At 38.3% G+C, this 17985-nt stretch overlaps 1 protein-coding gene across 6 annotated transcripts in view; it reads left to right on the top strand.

Moving 5' to 3' along the window:
* Window positions 1–17985, top strand: part of LOC119906777 (collagen alpha-1(XIV) chain-like) — a 516646-nt gene that overhangs the window by 4069 nt on the left and 494592 nt on the right. For 5 of the 6 annotated variants that reach the window (XM_038724122.1, XM_038724121.1, XM_038724123.1 and 2 more), the window contains exons 4-6: window positions 5362–5478; window positions 15352–15495; window positions 17069–17152. The exons of the other annotated variant lie outside the window; for it this stretch is intronic. In XM_038724122.1, coding sequence (XP_038580050.1) covers window positions 5362–5478; window positions 15352–15495; window positions 17069–17152 — 345 coding nt within the window. The remainder of the gene's footprint in view (window positions 1–5361; window positions 5479–15351; window positions 15496–17068; window positions 17153–17985) is intronic. 6 annotated transcript variants of the gene reach the window in all.

Consider the following 17985-nt stretch of genomic DNA (forward strand, 5'->3'; position numbering starts at 1 on the left):
ACTGGTTGACTGTGGCACATTCTTTTAACTCTGTAATTAAAGCGCACATGTGGTCAACTTATTTATTTAGGAGGAGTGTTCAAGAGGCAGTCTAATGACAGATTTCTGTGTAACTCAGGTTAAAGATTTTAAATCACTTATCCCCAATCTGAATTTTGAAATTTAATTTGCTTAAATAATCAACTTTTGCTCCTATACATCTGTTAACTTTACAGCATTTGTAAAGTTGCATTTGTTTTACTGTTAACGCCTCACTGTCTGTAAGACAAGAGCTCTTCATGTCATTATGTTTGCTCTGACATCCTCTCTCACTCTATTAAACTCATTTAACTTATTCAGCAATTAACACATAATCTCAGTCATTACCTCATTAGCAAAGAGAGATGATCCTTCTTAATACCATTATCATCATTAACTGTTTTATACACTCCTTTTAAACCAAGTACACCTCTCTAGGAATACAAATGATCAACTGATATTCATTATGTGTCTTAAATTACCAGTGCTGACCTTATAGTTTTCACCTTATACAGAAAACCTGAACATGCATCTAAGATATAGTTTTGTGTCTGTTTTAAAAAAAAAAGAGGAACACACCAAAAGATTGATGAGCACAGTTATGTACTTATGCTGCACACAAACACATTTAGCGTCTGCCAACTTTCAAAGGTTTTTTTGGCAGTGCTGAACGTGAAACAGGGCTAAACCTGCTCAGTACTGCGGCGGAGAACCAAAGCCTGCTGTTATGGTGCCACAACCACAAGTCAGTAGATGGGCTGTGTGCCATACCATAATGGCAGAGTAGGGGTTTGAAAGGTCAGCATACAAGCTAATTAGCTAACCTGGACAACTTTACCATACTATACACTCCTTTCAGTCAGTGAGGACTGACCCTTTTGTCAGCTGCCTAGTGACATTGGTGTTCTGAATTTTGATTTTTGGTCTGCTATATAGTTCACTGTATTTACATGCTCTTATCCTTCTCATATCTTATGTGTGTTTTATGATATTAATGTTTTTGTTGTGAAGCACTTTGTGGCCCTATACCTGTGAAAGGTGCTATAGAAATAAACTTTACTTACTTACTTACTTATCCCATTATGTAATATGTTAAATAGAGTTAAAGCTTAACACAGAGGGAATGCTTGTCAGTATGACTATATAATTTAAGTTTCATAGCTTCAGTGTGTTTTGGCCCATACTGGGTAATACAACTTTGACTCTGATGTTTTTCCAACTCGGTTTTTAAAATCAATATCTTTCTATACTTCTGTAAAATTTGGGTTTGTGGATACCATTAAAATTAGGCCTTGCTTTGTTTTTCTCAGTGTGGTTGTTAAGGTTGCCATTTAAACACAGCTCGCTGAAAAAGCTCAGTGCTCGTGTGACTTTCATGATCTATACGGACGCTAGTTTTGGCCAGAGTGCGAGGAACCTGAATTCAATCACAGCATTCCTCAGTGAAGAGGCCTAGTGTGCTAACCACGGCTACTCCGGTGACCCAGCAGGAAATGAGGAGTTACGATCAGCTTGGAGAGCTTCCACTGAGAAACTCCACTTTGCTCTTTGTTAGTTTCAGATGAGTCAGGCACGGTGAGGAGTCCTTCAGCAAAATGGCAAATAAAATGAAAAGCTGACAGATAGACAAATAGACTTCCAGCTGATCGATGAGCACTACCTTTGAGATGTAAAGAAACTTTCTTCTTTATTTTGGCATTTAACCTTTCTCTTTACAAAGTTACCTTGTGGAATAAGATATGGCTTTCATTAAGTAATTACTTTATGTCCTAAATTACTCCCTAACCCAACTCTAGGCATGAAATCCCTATTTAAAAGGTGAAAGGTGAAGAAATAACTTGGGGGGGGGTTAGCTCAGGCTTTGTTGAGGCTTCTTAGTTTTTTTTTGCCTGCAGAAATAAAAGAAGAAGTGCAGGTTTGTGAACCTGGAGGGGATGTGGAATCAAATGTCAGTCATTTAGTGGTACTTTTTCTAGGTGACAAATACTGACATTGCAGTTAATATAATCAGAAGCTGCGGGGATAGAAGTGTAAATTAATAGTCCATGAAATAGAAAAATAATTGGATCCCTAAAGCACACAAAACTTTGACATGAAAATGACAACCATGTTAGAATCCTGTTTACATCCTCCCTTACCAGAAACTCTTAAAGCTTTAGCTCTAGTTTCCTCTGGAAGGACAGTGCCCTGTATCAGTGTGCAGTGTAGTAACATGTTGGTCTGAAATTTAATATGATAATGATTCACTGATGTTTTAATGCTCTGTGTAGCAGCTTTAAGAGAGTTTGCTAATGACAGCATGGGTATTAAAGTCTTCTATAAAAGACATGTTTGCAAACTAAAAGCTTCCTACTCACAGAGAAGAGTTTTACCGTTTGATATGCTCAGCTCAGCACTGTAAATTCACCAAATAATGTCCCCTGGATTCTCCTGCTCCAATTATTTAAAATGCACTCAAAACTTTGCCCGTCTGATTTGCTGCACAACTCCTGGTGGGTGTGACGGACATCTCTCCAACCCTCGACAGCAGTCGGCTCTGCTGTTTGCACAAGATTCTCCATGAAAAATAGATGGGAATTAAGTTCTCATCTCTACAGGCGAGGCCTTTTGTCTTTACCAGGCTGTTTGCTCAGCATCCAATACTTTACTCTGCGTGAGAATACATTCTCACAGAGAAGATCCATGGCTTTCAGCGAGTGAGTGTGTGTGTATGTATGTATGTGTGTGTGTGTGTGTGTGTGTGTGGTGCTGCAAAGGAACCGGCAGGTTTTGCTACGAGGCATGAGTGGAAAAACAACCGCCAAAGCTACATGGAATAAGATTCACTGAGATTCTAATGTGCATACACAAGAATACACTTGCCTCCAGTTGTGGACAAACATACATAATTCATGTGTTCACATGCATGTGCACTCACACAGGTACACACAACACACACACACACACACACAATCAACACATTTCAACAACACTACAAGAGAGAAGTGCGAAATCTGCTTCTCGAATCATTCGGGATTTGAGCAGCTCTCTCCAGACGAGAGAATGTCCTTTTGTTTCCGAGACAGAGAGCTAAACCCTGAGCCGAAATCCCAAGCAGCCCTCATTCTCATCCCCAGGTTGGTGAGATAATTGGTACAGTATTCCTTATATGTGTTTGTATATAAATATATTTGCCTGCTGTTGAATGCGCCGGCTTCACATTCTCTCCATTGAAATCAGGATTATCCTTCCTGTGCTGAACTCAAGATTCTTTGCATACCTACATGAGTAGTTTTCTGCAGATAATGACATGCATAAAGAGGCGGTTCACACAAAATGCTGCTAAGGTGTTTGGTGATAGATCTTATCAGCTCGACTAAATCCTGTATTGTTGATAAAGCTGCAGGGAAGTGGATAAATCAGTTCAGAAAAGCCAAAAAAAACAGCCACTTTTTCTTCAATATGCTGTAGCTGTCTTTTCACCTTGGGAGGCACATTACAAAAATATCTAATCTGATACTGTTTAAATATCTATACATATTGTTATTACACATTACCATGTGTCATATGGACAAACAGACACACAGCAATAAAGAAAAATCCTTCTAAAAGGTGCATTTTCCATAGTCGATATGTTTTGCTGTTGAACCATCCCTTTAAGCCTCTTGTTTATTGTGCTCCAGAGCATCAGAGCTCTACCAGGCGTCAATCACGGTGTAGGTATTTAAAGAAGTCGGCGGCAGCAGATGGCTCACCTCATAATGAGGACACAAACACAGGAGCGAGTTTGTGGGTTTCATATTTTATTTTCCACATCCTTTTTTATAGTTAACTAAATTAGACCGGGGAATGTGTTTCTTCTAGATACATATTTATTATCTGGGATTTGGCTCTGCCGGTGTAAAAATGATGGGGTATTGTGGCTGTTGACCCGGAAATGTGGTTTTTGGCATTGAATTGCTTTACAATGGCCTTATTCCAGTGTTTTAACCTGTGTCTTAATGTAAAAATAAACAGCGCGTAGGAGCCTAGTGAAAGAATGATCATACTCTTGTGTACAGTTGTGTACATAAAGTTTCGCTGACACAGTGTTTTTGACTTTTCTAAGGATTTATATGCACATTGAGGCCATTGTAAAGTGTATTTGGATATTGTGCAGCTCAGTGGATCTAGTCACTCTGTGTTGTACATCTAAATACTCCTGCTTCGGACAGGAGAGGAATAGTAAACAGATGCTATTCCAGTGCCTTTCCCTTTGGTGCCCTTTGTTCTTTTTTCTCCTTGCAGTTAAAAGGAAGTCACATTCACTCCTTTTTCTCATCCTCTTCTTACCCCTGACGGCAATTTCAAAGCACAGACACGCAGAAAGACAAGAAAGGAAAGAAAATGAGATCAGGACAGGGAGGGATCAGATAGAAAGAGTAAGACAGAGGGACAGATGAGGCGATGGAGGTGGGGAGAGAGTGTAAGAGTGAGAAAATTAATATAAGGGAAGGATACAGAGAGAAAAGTGGGGGGTAGGCCTCTAGGCGGCTGACAGGGCCAACAACTAATCAGGATGAGAGGCTTTGATGCTGATGGTAAGTGGAACACAGAAGAAGACCTGTCTATCCCCACAGAGAGAGATAGGGGGGCACAAAGTGGGCTCATCAATACAGGAGGAAGAGGAGGATGAGGACGAGGAGGAGAGTGGGATTTTGCTTTTTAATGTGACATCTGTGCAAGCTAATCTCTCTGATATGTATCCTCCCGCTTGGATGAGATACAGTTTATCCTTTTAAAAAAAAAAAAAGAAGAAAAAACTTTCCTAACTGTTTAATAACACAGATGGAGCGAGTGCCTCTACGCCGCCATAACTCTGAAGGGAGTTCAGTTTAACTTAACTCAGTCACAGTTGTGTTGTGTGCTTAGCGTATGAGCGACCACGCAGAAGTAAAACAGAAGGAGAGCAGATTCTGTGAAACCTGCAGTCCTGTAAAACATCCTGAGCAGTGATACTGTTTGATTAGTTAAATTGACGTTTTTGTCACTTTTAAGCACAACATCTGTTAATAGCAGCAGTTTGACACAACCTGTGGTCTTATTAATACAGGTGGTGTTGAAAAGAAGACATCAAAGTGTTAAAAAAAATCTAAATTAATTTTATTATCAACTATGACTGAACAAAATTGAACTCCATTCATTGTTATGGATGTAATCCACTAATACACACTGATGACAGAAGTTGTTTTTATACTTAAACAAACAAATATTGGAGGAATGGATGGTGCATGACCAGGATCTTTTATTCATTCATTCATATATTTACAGTATATCGCGGTCTGTTATTGTGTAACGCTGTTTATCTTGTTGTTTCTTGTCTAGTTTCATCGCCGCGGAGATTTCGTGCCAAAATCCTGAGCCCCACCAAACTACACGTGTCTTGGAAAGAGCCAAAAGGAGAGTTTGAAAGCTACAAGGTCATTTACACCACACGGCCAGGTAAGATGCGGCACTGACGTGGATGCTTACAGTATGTCTGTATTTCAGCTGTGTTTTTGCTTGAGCGGATCTTTTATCACGATACCTTCAGCTTTAAGATTGAGGGATGGCCGTTCCTGTTTTGTAGTTAGAGTTCTCAATATTTTACAAACTGATTTAGTTGTCATTTGGTTTAAACATTAGGATCTGTTAAGATTTCCATGAGGATCCAGATTAGGATGTGTGATGAGTATTCTGCAAAAGAATAAATGGGACTTTACGTCAAATATACGCCAGGTGCTCCCAAAGTGAAGGTGAAATAAATTCAGTAGAAGCTGAGCTTTGCTCCAATATTAGAACTAGACAGTTTTTTCCTTCACTCTATTAATATTTTATCCAATTTGGCAAGTGTGAATGACGTCTTTGTACTGAGAGCTGACAGAAATCTAGGCAAAAATACACACCCGTTTCACATCCCTGCTTCATCAATGATTCATTCGTTAAAAAAAACCAAGCTTAAAAAAAAGATTAGAAGACCAGGAAATTACAAAACTGTGTGGTTTGAGGCTTCAGCTTGGCGAATTGGAGGATTGTTCAGAGCTGATGGAGATTTGCTCCCTGCAGAAACCTTCTAGTCTAAACTTGATTTATCCAGGGAAATGTGACGAGGAATTCAGTCTTCTCCTGTACAGTCGTGCCTGGTGTACCCCATTCACACCTGGAAAGCTGAGCAGTACGGCCTCTGTGATGGATTGTTGCTTATTGCCTTGCTCAAGGGCCCCTCAGCAGTAATTATTATTAGTGATGGTGCATTATTAAAGAAGAGCCTCTATCAGCACTTATTTTTAAAAGTTGTACCAATGTGGTACCCAGATGACATGAAAGGACATTTTGTGAAACGACAAACAGAATGCAGGTGGATTCAGTTTCTGTCAGGTCACAAATCAACTGTATGCTGTTTGTCATTTGCTCGTGGGACAGAAATTCTAGTTATGCACAGAGGAGCACGGTAGTCAGACCTCTTCCCTTCAGGGAGAACAAATCAACCTTTTTTTATGTGGGTTTCACCTGCCTGCTGGTTCGTAAGTCACTGTGCAGATAAAGAGACACGTAGCCACACTCAGGATCTGATATAACAGGTGCACACTGTGGAAAGCGGTGGTTGATTGCTGCAGACACCTTTGGATTTATTGATGAAGGCTTCAGCAAGCTTGTTAAAATACTTAAGCCCATTGAATGTTGGTGTGGCAAGGCTCAGCATGTCAATGTTGAACGTAGCCTGACTTGTTAATCGGCATGGAAGTTATTTTGCAGCGTGACTGACTCAGTTAATTAAAAACACATAGTTTTATTAGTTGTTAGTGAGGGCAAACTTTATAACCTTGTCTTAATTATTTGTTTCCTATGATAAATTCAACAAATGCAGTACATATATAAATATATAAATACATATGTAAAAATATTGTGTCAGTTTGCCGGTGTGTTGCAGTACCGGCGTGTAAGCTACTCGCCAGATACATTAATTGCCTTGTTAACAGCAGGTCAGTTTCATGGCACAGAAGAGATGCTTAATAAGTCGAGCTACGTCTCTTTTCAGCCTTCTAGCTTGCTATATTTTATGTTAACTAAGAAACACATCTGTAGGCTATAATGTTATGTTGTGTGTGGACACCAGCAGTGTGTGAACACGATGAGAGTCAAACTACCTCCAGATGTGGTCAGGCAGATATTTACACTTTGCAGTGAGATGCATTTTTCCTTATCCAGGTACAGATGGGATTTTAATACCAGGTGTAAATGGGGTGTAACAGTCTTTCAGTATAATCGGATACAGTGCAGCCTCTAAAGTGACAATGAAGTTAAATCATCTCCTTTTTTAAAACGGTAACAAATAGTGAACACTAAAACCTTTTATGAAGATGGGATTCATTTAATTTTTATTATTTTAAGGGCTAGCCAGCCCACGTTTAACCCATGTGTATGTTATAAAATGGTAACAGGGTGTAAACTGATGCCACATGTCCTTGTAGGCTTTCACAATCACTGTCAATCTCAACAACATTGCACAAGGTTTAATGCAGCAGCCCTGGTTTTAATATGGTTGGCTGCTGTTCTCTTTGTCAGCATTCTTTTCTAAACAACACAGACATTATACTTAAGATTATGTCATAGGTTGACTGTAATCATAGTTATAAAGTGAACTTACAGTATATAGTTCATAAGCTGCTCTGTGATTTATTATTCCAAGGGGTATTACTCAGTTTCAAAACTGTGGCCAAGTTTTTTTATTGCTGTTTGTGAAAACAGGTGCACTGCAGACGTTTTTACTGTTCAAGGGTGTGATGCAAAGCCATAACCTTCATTTTGAAATTTTATTGTAATTATAGTGTGATTAATTGATTGAGCGCATCATGTGACATCAGGGGAGCTATTAGTGAATGTTATGTGGGGTCGACCCACAGTGTTGGAAGTAAACACAACATTGTAATTTAAGTGTCAGTTAAATTTAAGTGTCATTTAAGCGTAAAACTTCCACCAGCTCATAGTTGATTTTTGGGATTAAGGTTAAGAACATACTAACAGAAACTGGGAGAAATCTTTCAGTATATTGAATTGCTTGCTAAAAAATCAAGTGGAAACTGTTTTGAAAGATCTGAAAAATGTAGGCCCTGTAGGTATTTCAGGTGTTTCATGCTGTAAATATTTTTAGTTTTGGTGCAAGTTGTTCTACCAACAATTGTTGAACACGTTCAGTGGGATGTGACAGGCATTCATTCATAGTTGTACCCAATGGATTTTTTAAGGGATAATAAAACTTGTGTGGTCTAATTTAACACTACTCTGTTTCATTTCACAGTACTGACAAGTAAATGGCAACACTTTGTGATTTAGGTTCAGTTTGGGTGATGCTCAATTGCATAAACAAGTTTATAAATGGATACAGAAAGAATAATTAGAGGAGATGAAGAACACATGATATAGACTTGGAGAATGAGTGTGTAGTTGTAGTCCTAGTTGCCCAGGTTTTTATTTCTGTCAGAGAAAGCAGATGCACAGGATGAATACCTGTAAAGACTGAAACACATTTATCATGAGGAAATGTTTCAATAGTCAGTTTGTAATCAGCTTGAGCTGCTACCCTGTTAGTCAGGAATACTGTAGATTACCATGGGCGTACTGACAATACAGTCACGGGATTTTGTCTTTAATTTAATTTTTCCTTTCTGTTCTGGGTGTTCGTCCCACTGAAAAAGACATCAGAGTGATTTTATTGCAGTGTGAAAAGGTGCAGCTGCATGCACTGCTGTAAAAATGGTCCTCTTCTCCTGTTACTGTTGGAAAACTGACGGAAAGCTTCAAGAATTCATTCTGTTGAAGACTTGTAATTATAGGACAGTTAAAGAGATTCCCAGAGTAAGTTGTGAGGCCCAGTAGGGGCCCGTAAGTGGGTTTGTGCAGATACTGTTCATGTTTATAAAGTATAAAATGATGAAAATAAGAAAAAATTTGCATTAATTTTACTCACTAGACACTAGATCCTTCATACAACCAAAGGAAGATTATACAATATAAGAAAGACACGTTAAGGAAGGAAGAAAGGAAGCAGAGGTAATTTTCAAATTCCATACTAAATCAACGCGAAGGAATTTGCGTGAGTTGAATATTTTCAAGCGAAGAAGTCGCACGACACTGAATCGCGATAGCCTATCAGTGTTGAGGTTGTCCGTACGTCACCGAGGCTTCAGAGCGTTGTGTGGAGAGGACCAGGCAGAGCGGGGGATTGAATGTGTCAGTCTGATACCCCAGGGATTGCATTACAAAACTAACACTCTCTAAACTCTGTTGAGTTGAACAGAGATTGTTGATTTTTGAGCTAGTTTTTGACTGGGTGCTTCAGGATGTTGTATGCACCTCCCAACATGATCTTGAGTGTGTTGGCAAAAAAGCAAAAACAATCTTTAGAGACAAAGGTCACCAGTCCTCAGAATAGATTGTCCCAAAAAGATTTATTAAGTTCAATAATGACACTTTGACATCAGGTAATCAGGTAACATGTTACCAAGGAGGTCCATAAATAGACTTCGGATTCAAAAATCCCAGGTTGAGCCAAAGAACGTCAAAATGTATTATGGACAATAAAAGGGCAATTTATGGACACTATTACAAGATGAGACTCCCAAATATGCACATAAATGTAATTGATTGGCTGGACCTGGGTATTCCACGTGGTTTAACTCAGGTGAAGTCTATGTTTAACATTTCCTGATTAGGACGAATCATGTTGAAACATAGTTACTGTACCTAATAAATCGCATTTTTGGGAGCATCTGTTCAGTGTGCTGGCTCTTTTTTCTTGAAACTAACGCTGGTTTCCAATTACCTCGGAGGTCGGAGCTGGGAATGATGTCACACCCAAGTTGACAGCGTTCCAGTTAGCAAGTCGGAAAACCTCGCACGGCCAGCCATTGTTAGCAAGGTTAGCCATCAGCACTTTGTGTATGAAAATTTCTAAGAGACACAAGTTCACACAGTTGCTAATAAACCGTATAAACTACAGGCCTGCCAGGTTTTACCCACTTTACATTGTTGATGCAGCAATCTATTGTGGCCTGAAGTTTGAGTACTGCTGTCAGCCAGCGGTGAAGTAAAGCTGTAGCTTTTGGTATGGCTTGGCCGTCTGTTTGATCACAGTAATGGAGAAAATGTCAGATAAGATGCAGTAAGCACAGGCAGCTGTCCCCTGACACTACGAGAGAGAATCGAATGGGTGGAGGGAATGACACAGGAATATAAAAAGAGAGAAGATGCTAGAGGGCAGGATGAAGGATGGAGCTGGAGAGACATGGAGAGAGAGAGAGAGTGAATGGAAAGAGGGTGTTGGATACAGATATAGCAGGTAGAGAATGACAGATCCAGACAAAATCTGAACATCCGCATCTTCTGTCAAAGAACAAAACCATGTTCCTCTTGTTTCCTTGTCTGGTGGCGAAGTTAAAGGATTGCAAAAATGTTTCTGGTTCATTTTACATGACATGTAAATGCAGGGATTCCCTTTAACCACTGGGAAGCCTTTGTCTTTTGTCACATGATTTAAACGGTTGTCAGTTTAACAGTAACGAGCGCCGTAGACTCACTTGTGAGAGAAAGCTTTACTGCCTTTATCGGCTTGACATTTTCACCAAAGCACGATGGCCTCATTTCTGAGACATGCCCACACAGCTCGCTTTGCAACATGCTGCCTTTGGCTAGTGCTTAATTTTGAATAAAGGATTTAAAGAATAACTGGATGTGCAGGGATGGCTGCGTGCCTTCTGGGGACGAGTGAGGTAGGTGAATGACGGGACAATCATCTTCTCGCTGTAGGCCACTGGTATCAGCATGAGTGTATTGAAGGTGGAAAAGCAGTGACGAAGCGGTAGTTAATTTTCTTTAACAGCGGGGAGTTTTTGTAGAGCTCTGCAGGATGGTTTTCTTTTCCTGGTTGAAGTCAAGGCATGACTCAGACAGACAGACGCAACATACAGGACGTGCACATTAAAGGTTTTACTTCCAAGACAAACTGATTTATTATTTAATTTAGCCGTACTGTATAAACATTTACATAAGAAGATACTGTTTGTCATTCAAGCATTTAAGGGACTAATCTCTGTTTTGAAAACAGTGATAGCGTGCTGGCTTTTCTGATTACAATCTTTTTGCAGGAGCAGATGGTGGAAAGTAGATTTTTGAATCAATCATTTTTATATTAAGAAATTTAACTTTTGATAACTTACAATTTAAGAAGATTTGTTGATCCCAGATGGAACGTTTGTTCTGTAGCAGCAGCAGAAGTAAAAGAATTGAGCAGGAGGCAAAATTAAATTCAATCATATAAAAAAAAAAGCAAAGAAGAAACACAAATAGCACTTTTCTTTCATCACAAACTCTTAAATTAATTTGCATATGTCGATCTTGGACTTCTCAGTCAATATCTGTTGACATGGTGATTCTTTCTCTAAGCCAGGAAACGGAAACCTACGCTTCTCAGTCAATCTGTAAACTGCTGACGTCTGCCAAACCCTCTGCTGCTACGACAGTAAAACACATTTGGCAGGATTAGATGCTGAATACATCTCTTTTATTTGATTATTAGATTTCTATTTATATTCCTTATTACATTCGTATTCATATGTTTGGTTTATACCTTTTACTGTTTGTTCTTATTTGTCGTCCCTCTGGTCTTTGCTGCTATGATGAGCTGTCAGCACCGCAGGCATTAATAAAGTTAATCTTTCACAGCTCAGTTTGTGATGCCAGAGGGCTTCTAAATATTCGTTTTCTTTTCTGGGCAGTTAAAGCAATCACGTCAACTTTTAAAAAACAAACTGAAGACATTTTCATATATTTGGAAATAGTTTGAGGTTATCTGAGAATACAGAGAGGTGTGTAGTAGGTGTGCACAGTTGAAGGTCATTTATGGCATACTCTATCTATCTATCTATCTATCTATCTATCTATCTATCTATCTATCTATCTATCTATCTATCTATCTATCTATCTATCTATCTATCTATCTATCTATCTATCTATCTATCTATCTATCTATCTATCTATCTATCTATCTATCTATCTATCTATCTATCTATCTATCTATCTATCTATCTATCTATCTATCTATCTATCTATCTATCTATCTATCTATCTATCTATCTATCTATCTATCTATCTATCTATCTATCTATCTATCTATCTATCTATCTATCTATCTATCTATCTATCTATATCTATCTATCTATCTATCTATCTATCTATCTATCTATCTATCTATCTATCTATCTATCTATCTATCTATCTATCTATCTATCTATCTATCTATCTATCTATCTATCTATCTATCTATCTATCTATCTATCTATCTATCTATCTATCTATCTATCTATCTATCTATCTATCTATCTATCTATCTATCTATCTATCTATCTATCTATCTATCTATCTATCTATCTATCTATCTATCTATCTATCTATCTATCTATCTATCTATCTATCTATCTATCTATCTATCTATCTATCTATCTATCTATCTATCTATCTATCTATCTATCTATCTATCTATCTATCTATCTATCTATCTATCTATCTATCTATCTATCTATCTATCTATCTATCTATCTATCTATCTATCTATCTATCTATCTATCTATCTATCTATCTATCTATCTATCTATCTATCTATCTATCTATCTATCTATCTATCTATCTATCTATCTATCTATCTATCTATCTATCTATCTATCTATCTATCTATCTATCTATCTATCTATCTATCTATCTATCTATCTATCTATCTATCTATCTATCTATCTATCTATCTATCTATCTATCTATCTATCTATCTATCTATCTATATCTATCTATCTATCTATCTATCTATCTATCTATCTATCTATCTATCTATCTATCTATCTATCTCTATATCTATCTATCTATCTATCTATCTATCTATCTATCTATCTATCTATCTATCTATCTATCTATCTATCTATCTATCTATCTATCTATCTATCTATCTATCTATCTATCTATCTATCTATCTATCTATCTATCTATCTATCTATCTATCTATCTATCTATCTATCTATCTATCTATCTATCTATCTATCTATCTATCTATCTATCTATCTATCTATCTCTATCTATCTATCTATCTATCTATCTATCTATCTATCTATCTATCTATCTATCTATCTATCTATCTCTATCTATCTATCTATCTATCTATCTATCTATCTATCTATCTATCTATCTATCTATCTATCTATCTATCTATCTATCTATCTATCTATCTATCTATCTATCTATCTATCTATCTATCTATCTATCTATCTATCTATCTATCTATCTATCTATCTATCTATCTATCTAATATAGTGAAATAATCCATACCTTGTTAAAGAGCAGTTCACTGACCAGAGTTGTAAAAGCATTTGCAAAAGCCTTTTAGTGGTTTGTTGCAGTTAAGGAACAGTAGACAGTGATTCATGCACCTGTAGACGTATGTCTGAACCTCAATGTGAGTCAGATGTCAAACTGTTTTTATGGCCAAAAGGAACACAAGTGCTTCAAGAAATAAAGTACTGTAGGTCATGCCTGCATGCTGCTCTGTGCCAATTTGATTTTGGCACCAGCGCATTTTTGAGTCATTTCTACAGTATACTGAGTGCTCTGTGAGTGTGGAAGTAGCTGAATAATGGATAAGCAAAAAACTATTTTCTAGTGAAATGTGTTTGCCAATAGGTCTAGTCAGAAATTCAGGTCGTGATGATGTTGTTATCTTTATACAAAATACTGTTTACAATTCTTTTTTTTTTTATTGAAATCTAAAGTGACTAAGAATTGTCCGTTTACATTTACAAATTAAAAACGCTTGTATTTACCTCCTCACCTTATCATGTGACTGTCTTTCTTTCGGTATTTCAATCTCCTGCGTCTCTTGTAGAAGGAGTTCAGGTGTAATCACTCCTTCTGGAATAAACGTTTTTCTGTCTGAAGTTCTTTGCTTGCAGTATGTAGATCTTTATGCTGCTGAAACAGATGTTGTGAGCTCCTGTATTGGTTTTATGTGAACATAATTACATGGGTATTACTGAAGTTGTGTGATCTCTGCAAAGGATTGTTACGTTTATGCCAGATAGTGTAAATTATCCTGAAGCAGCTATTTTAATTGCAAGGAGAAAGGTGCAATGGAAGGTAGAATAAAAGACAATGAAAAGTTTGAACTATGGAATAAATTTAAATGCACAAGCTTTCTGTTTGTGTTTCCAAAGATAAAAGCATTTTGTTTATTTTCTTTTTATTGTGAACAGAAATTCTCATGATGAGATGCAGCAAAAAATGAATGTACCGATAACATCCTTCTATTTTATTCTTCTGTGCCCTAGATTTTCATTGTTGTCTAAAAACTATTTAAAAAAAACAGTGACGCATCCTTCATTACAATCAGTTACCAGATGAATTCATTCTCATTTGTTTTCCATGTTGAAATTGAAAAAAAAACCTATAAAGCAGCTTTGTCCATTATGTGGGAACGGAGGGTTGGACTCGTAGCTGGAGGGATGCCAGTGCCACCTCAGCAGTGCCCGGGAGCTGAATATATTATAATCTTAAATGGTCCAATCACTGCCTTATTTTTCTTATACTGCAATTAATCCATCATAATTAAGAGCATTGGGTAACAGTTAGGGGTTCAGGTCCTGGCTTAGGCGCACCTTCGGCAGTGGTCTGCGCTGGATGCGAACTGGTAACCTTCCAGTTCCCAAGTCAAGTCACTACAGACTGAGCTAATGCCTACCAATCCCTCAGTCTGCACTTTGGTGACGTTGTGCCAAGCAGCACGCTTTCTTTTGTATCTGTAATGCTGCAGGCCAGGGAAAAAGGGATCTTAGAAAACACAATAGATGCACAGCAGGTAAACTAAACTTCCTGTCCCACCACTGCATTGCTTTTTTGGTGTCCACTTTTTTGAAAAATACTGTACCTGGCAGGTGATTTCGCCCTCATAGTTGATAAATACATTTGAACTTTTAATCCCTCTATTTTTTTGCGTTGCTGGGAATCCCACAATGCTTGCGAATCGATTTCTCTTGTCCCATAGAAAATTAACGGGGGCACACTTTGCGTCGTGTCTTTACCCTTAGAATAAAATGAAAAACCATGCTGGGAACGAAGCCAGAAGGGCATTGGTTTGTTTACAGTCCCCATTGTGTTTGCATTTACTTCCCATTAAATTAATAATCAAATGAATCTTAGAAATGATTCCCTTACGTGGCCAGGATTCAAACCAGCAATCGTGTCTCCTCGCTAATCATCATACTTCAGCTGCTGAGTGTTTGTTCTTCTATTATCCTGGAACAGGTGGAGAGCAGAAGGAGGTTCAGTTATCGAAGCACGAAGCAAAGCTGCTCATCCAGGACTTTGACCCCTCCAAAGAATACAACTTTAAGATAATTGCAGTCAGTGGAGGAAAGCAGAGCAAACCTCTTCAGGCCAAACATGAAGGTAAGAGACTTTTCACTGAGTCAAATCATCAACCCTCAGTGGTATGACTCCCCTGATGAGGGATTTTGAAGGCTGATACAAGCGGGTTAAGATTGATGCTGTCAGTTGTTCCAGAAAGGAACAGACTCCCTTTAGATTGGAGGTTTGCAGAAGTAGCATCATGTAATTTAAAGTTGTTTTTAATGTAAAATCAGCAAACTAAATACAACAACCTCAAGACAGTGTGATGTAAATGGTGGCAGCCGCTTTGAATCACACAAGACAGAAAACTGCTGCTGAACGGATCTCTATGTGACATGGAGCTGCACTTCTGGCTTCAATCAGTGATATGACAGCGGGTGCTTTTCATCAGCTGTGATTGGCAGAATACCTGCTGTGACATCACTGATTAGGGTGTGGCCCCTAGAGCAATATGCTTTAAAGTTTGTACCTGTAGAAAGCAACACAGTAGTACTATGTGATGAGTAGTACTCTCTGTGTGCAAGTTCTGCCTTAATGCTGGCATCCACCGGTCAGTGATACCTCTGATGTTGATTTGGTAATGTTATTTAAGCTGCGTGGTTGGTGGTGGATGGAGTGCAAGACAAGTTGAGCAAAGCCGGAAAGAATTCACAAACAACAACAGCATGCATCAGCTCACTGCTGTGGTTCTGAATGCAAAAATAAGCCGAGTGAGTTGTTTACTTTGTTTCAGTCACTGACATTCAGTAACCTGCTGATATTTCCGTGTCCTACTGGTTCAGGAATAAGAAATACTAGATGTAAGTCCTTTAAGCAGGATTTGTAACGCAGAAATCCAAAGGTGCTGAGTTGCTGTGTCTTTCGGAAATGTATTCCTGTCAGAGTGGAAAAGTCCTTTTGAATTAGCTTTTAGAAAATCAGGCCTTTTAAAAATAAAGACATGCCATGATAATACAGTCCTCAAGTGCATGATCTGCTGGGCTGAAAACTATTTTGTTGTTGTTGCACCACTGAATGAACTTAACACTGCACTCAGCACTTATGAAATCTAAATTCAAATGTGGGTGATGGTGTTTGACATTCAAACAACTACAATCAATGCTTCTGTTTACTTTAGCGGCAGCACTGGATAGTAAAAACTCAGCACTGGCAGTCAAGCTAAGTGAATAGCAGATCTTAAAGGTGGGCCTGGTGTCATTGTAGTTCAGCAGTCAAGTCTCTTAAAACAAGGATTCAACTGAGTGAAGTGTTGGCCAAAATAAAATAATGAGGAGCCAAATTCAATTAAAACAGAAAACATAAGTGTTCACTGACATCCTCAGGCTCACCAGGACCTACACTTTAATCACACTGTGCCTAATTGATAAAAGTAAGTAAGAGTTTGATGTTGTTTTTCAGCTACTGCCACTTGGCTTGTTTCTTACATAAAAGCTTAAATACACTTCATTTATGATTTACTTTTCCCCCTCTCTTAAATGCTTAGTAAATTCATGCATTTTTTTTGGTCTGTTCTAATGGATTCATATACATCTGGGCCAAGTTACTGTGTTTCTTCTCTCCTCCCCCACCATTCGTTAATATCGATTTATGCATTATATGTTATTTCTTCCAGCTCAGCGACAAGGTGTTGAGGTGGTTCAGTCCCAGAGGGGACAAGACAGCGGTGTCACCGATGAAAACAACGAGATCTCAGAAGGTAAGAGCCACGGCAGGGAAACAGGAGGCAAACCAGGTGAACAGAAACACCGAAACGGGAAAGACTGATGCATCTGTCTGTTGTGAGTCTCTGGTCGTCTGGATTTTTTTTTGGAAGGATTCTCTTTGAATTGCCATGTCGGGAAGACAACCTGTCATTCTTCAAGAACAACTCTGAAAGGAAAAGTAAGAAAAGTGTCCTGTAACCAAGAACAAGTTTTTCACAAAATGGAGAAGACAGCGCTGTAGACATCTCTGTTCTCCAGAATGCTGGCACCTTCTGTTTTTCTGAAGAAAAACTTTTAAAAGGATTGCTCCACTGACACATGAAGCAATCATTTTTAATGTCCCGACCTTTTTTGACTGTGGAAAAAAAGAGCAAAGGCACAAGAAAAGCAGGTAAGTGGAAGCTGAAGAGGCCTTCAAGTTCCGTCTACGGCATTCACGGCGGGTGTGGAACGGGTTCGATACAAATAAATCACCTGTGTACTATTCCTGCCCTTACAAGGTGAATATCATGGAGCCTCATTCCTGAGAAAATAGAGGGAAAGGAAATGAAATGGTGCGAAAAAGAGAATTCAAGTGGGAGCCTGCAACAATCAGGAAATGAATCAAGAGACGAGTGTGATAAACAAGCCAATTATTATTTTGAAAGTGATTTTAAGCACCACGTGCTGCAAAAAAACAAAAAACAGGGAACAAGGAAACAGCCAGGTAAGCCTAAATATCTGAACTGTGTGTCTTCTTCTAATTGTGTTACAATTGTGGTTTAGATTTATACCTCTACAAAATGGCTTTATAAAAGGTCTTTCCCATGTTTTGTCCCCGCATGAA

The sequence above is a fragment of the Micropterus salmoides genome, unplaced genomic scaffold (genome assembly GCF_014851395.1).
Source record: "Micropterus salmoides isolate LMB-PRFRI ecotype aquatic unplaced genomic scaffold, ASM1485139v1 Ms_hic_scaffold_17, whole genome shotgun sequence".
Classification (NCBI taxonomy): domain Eukaryota; kingdom Metazoa; phylum Chordata; class Actinopteri; order Centrarchiformes; family Centrarchidae; genus Micropterus; species Micropterus salmoides.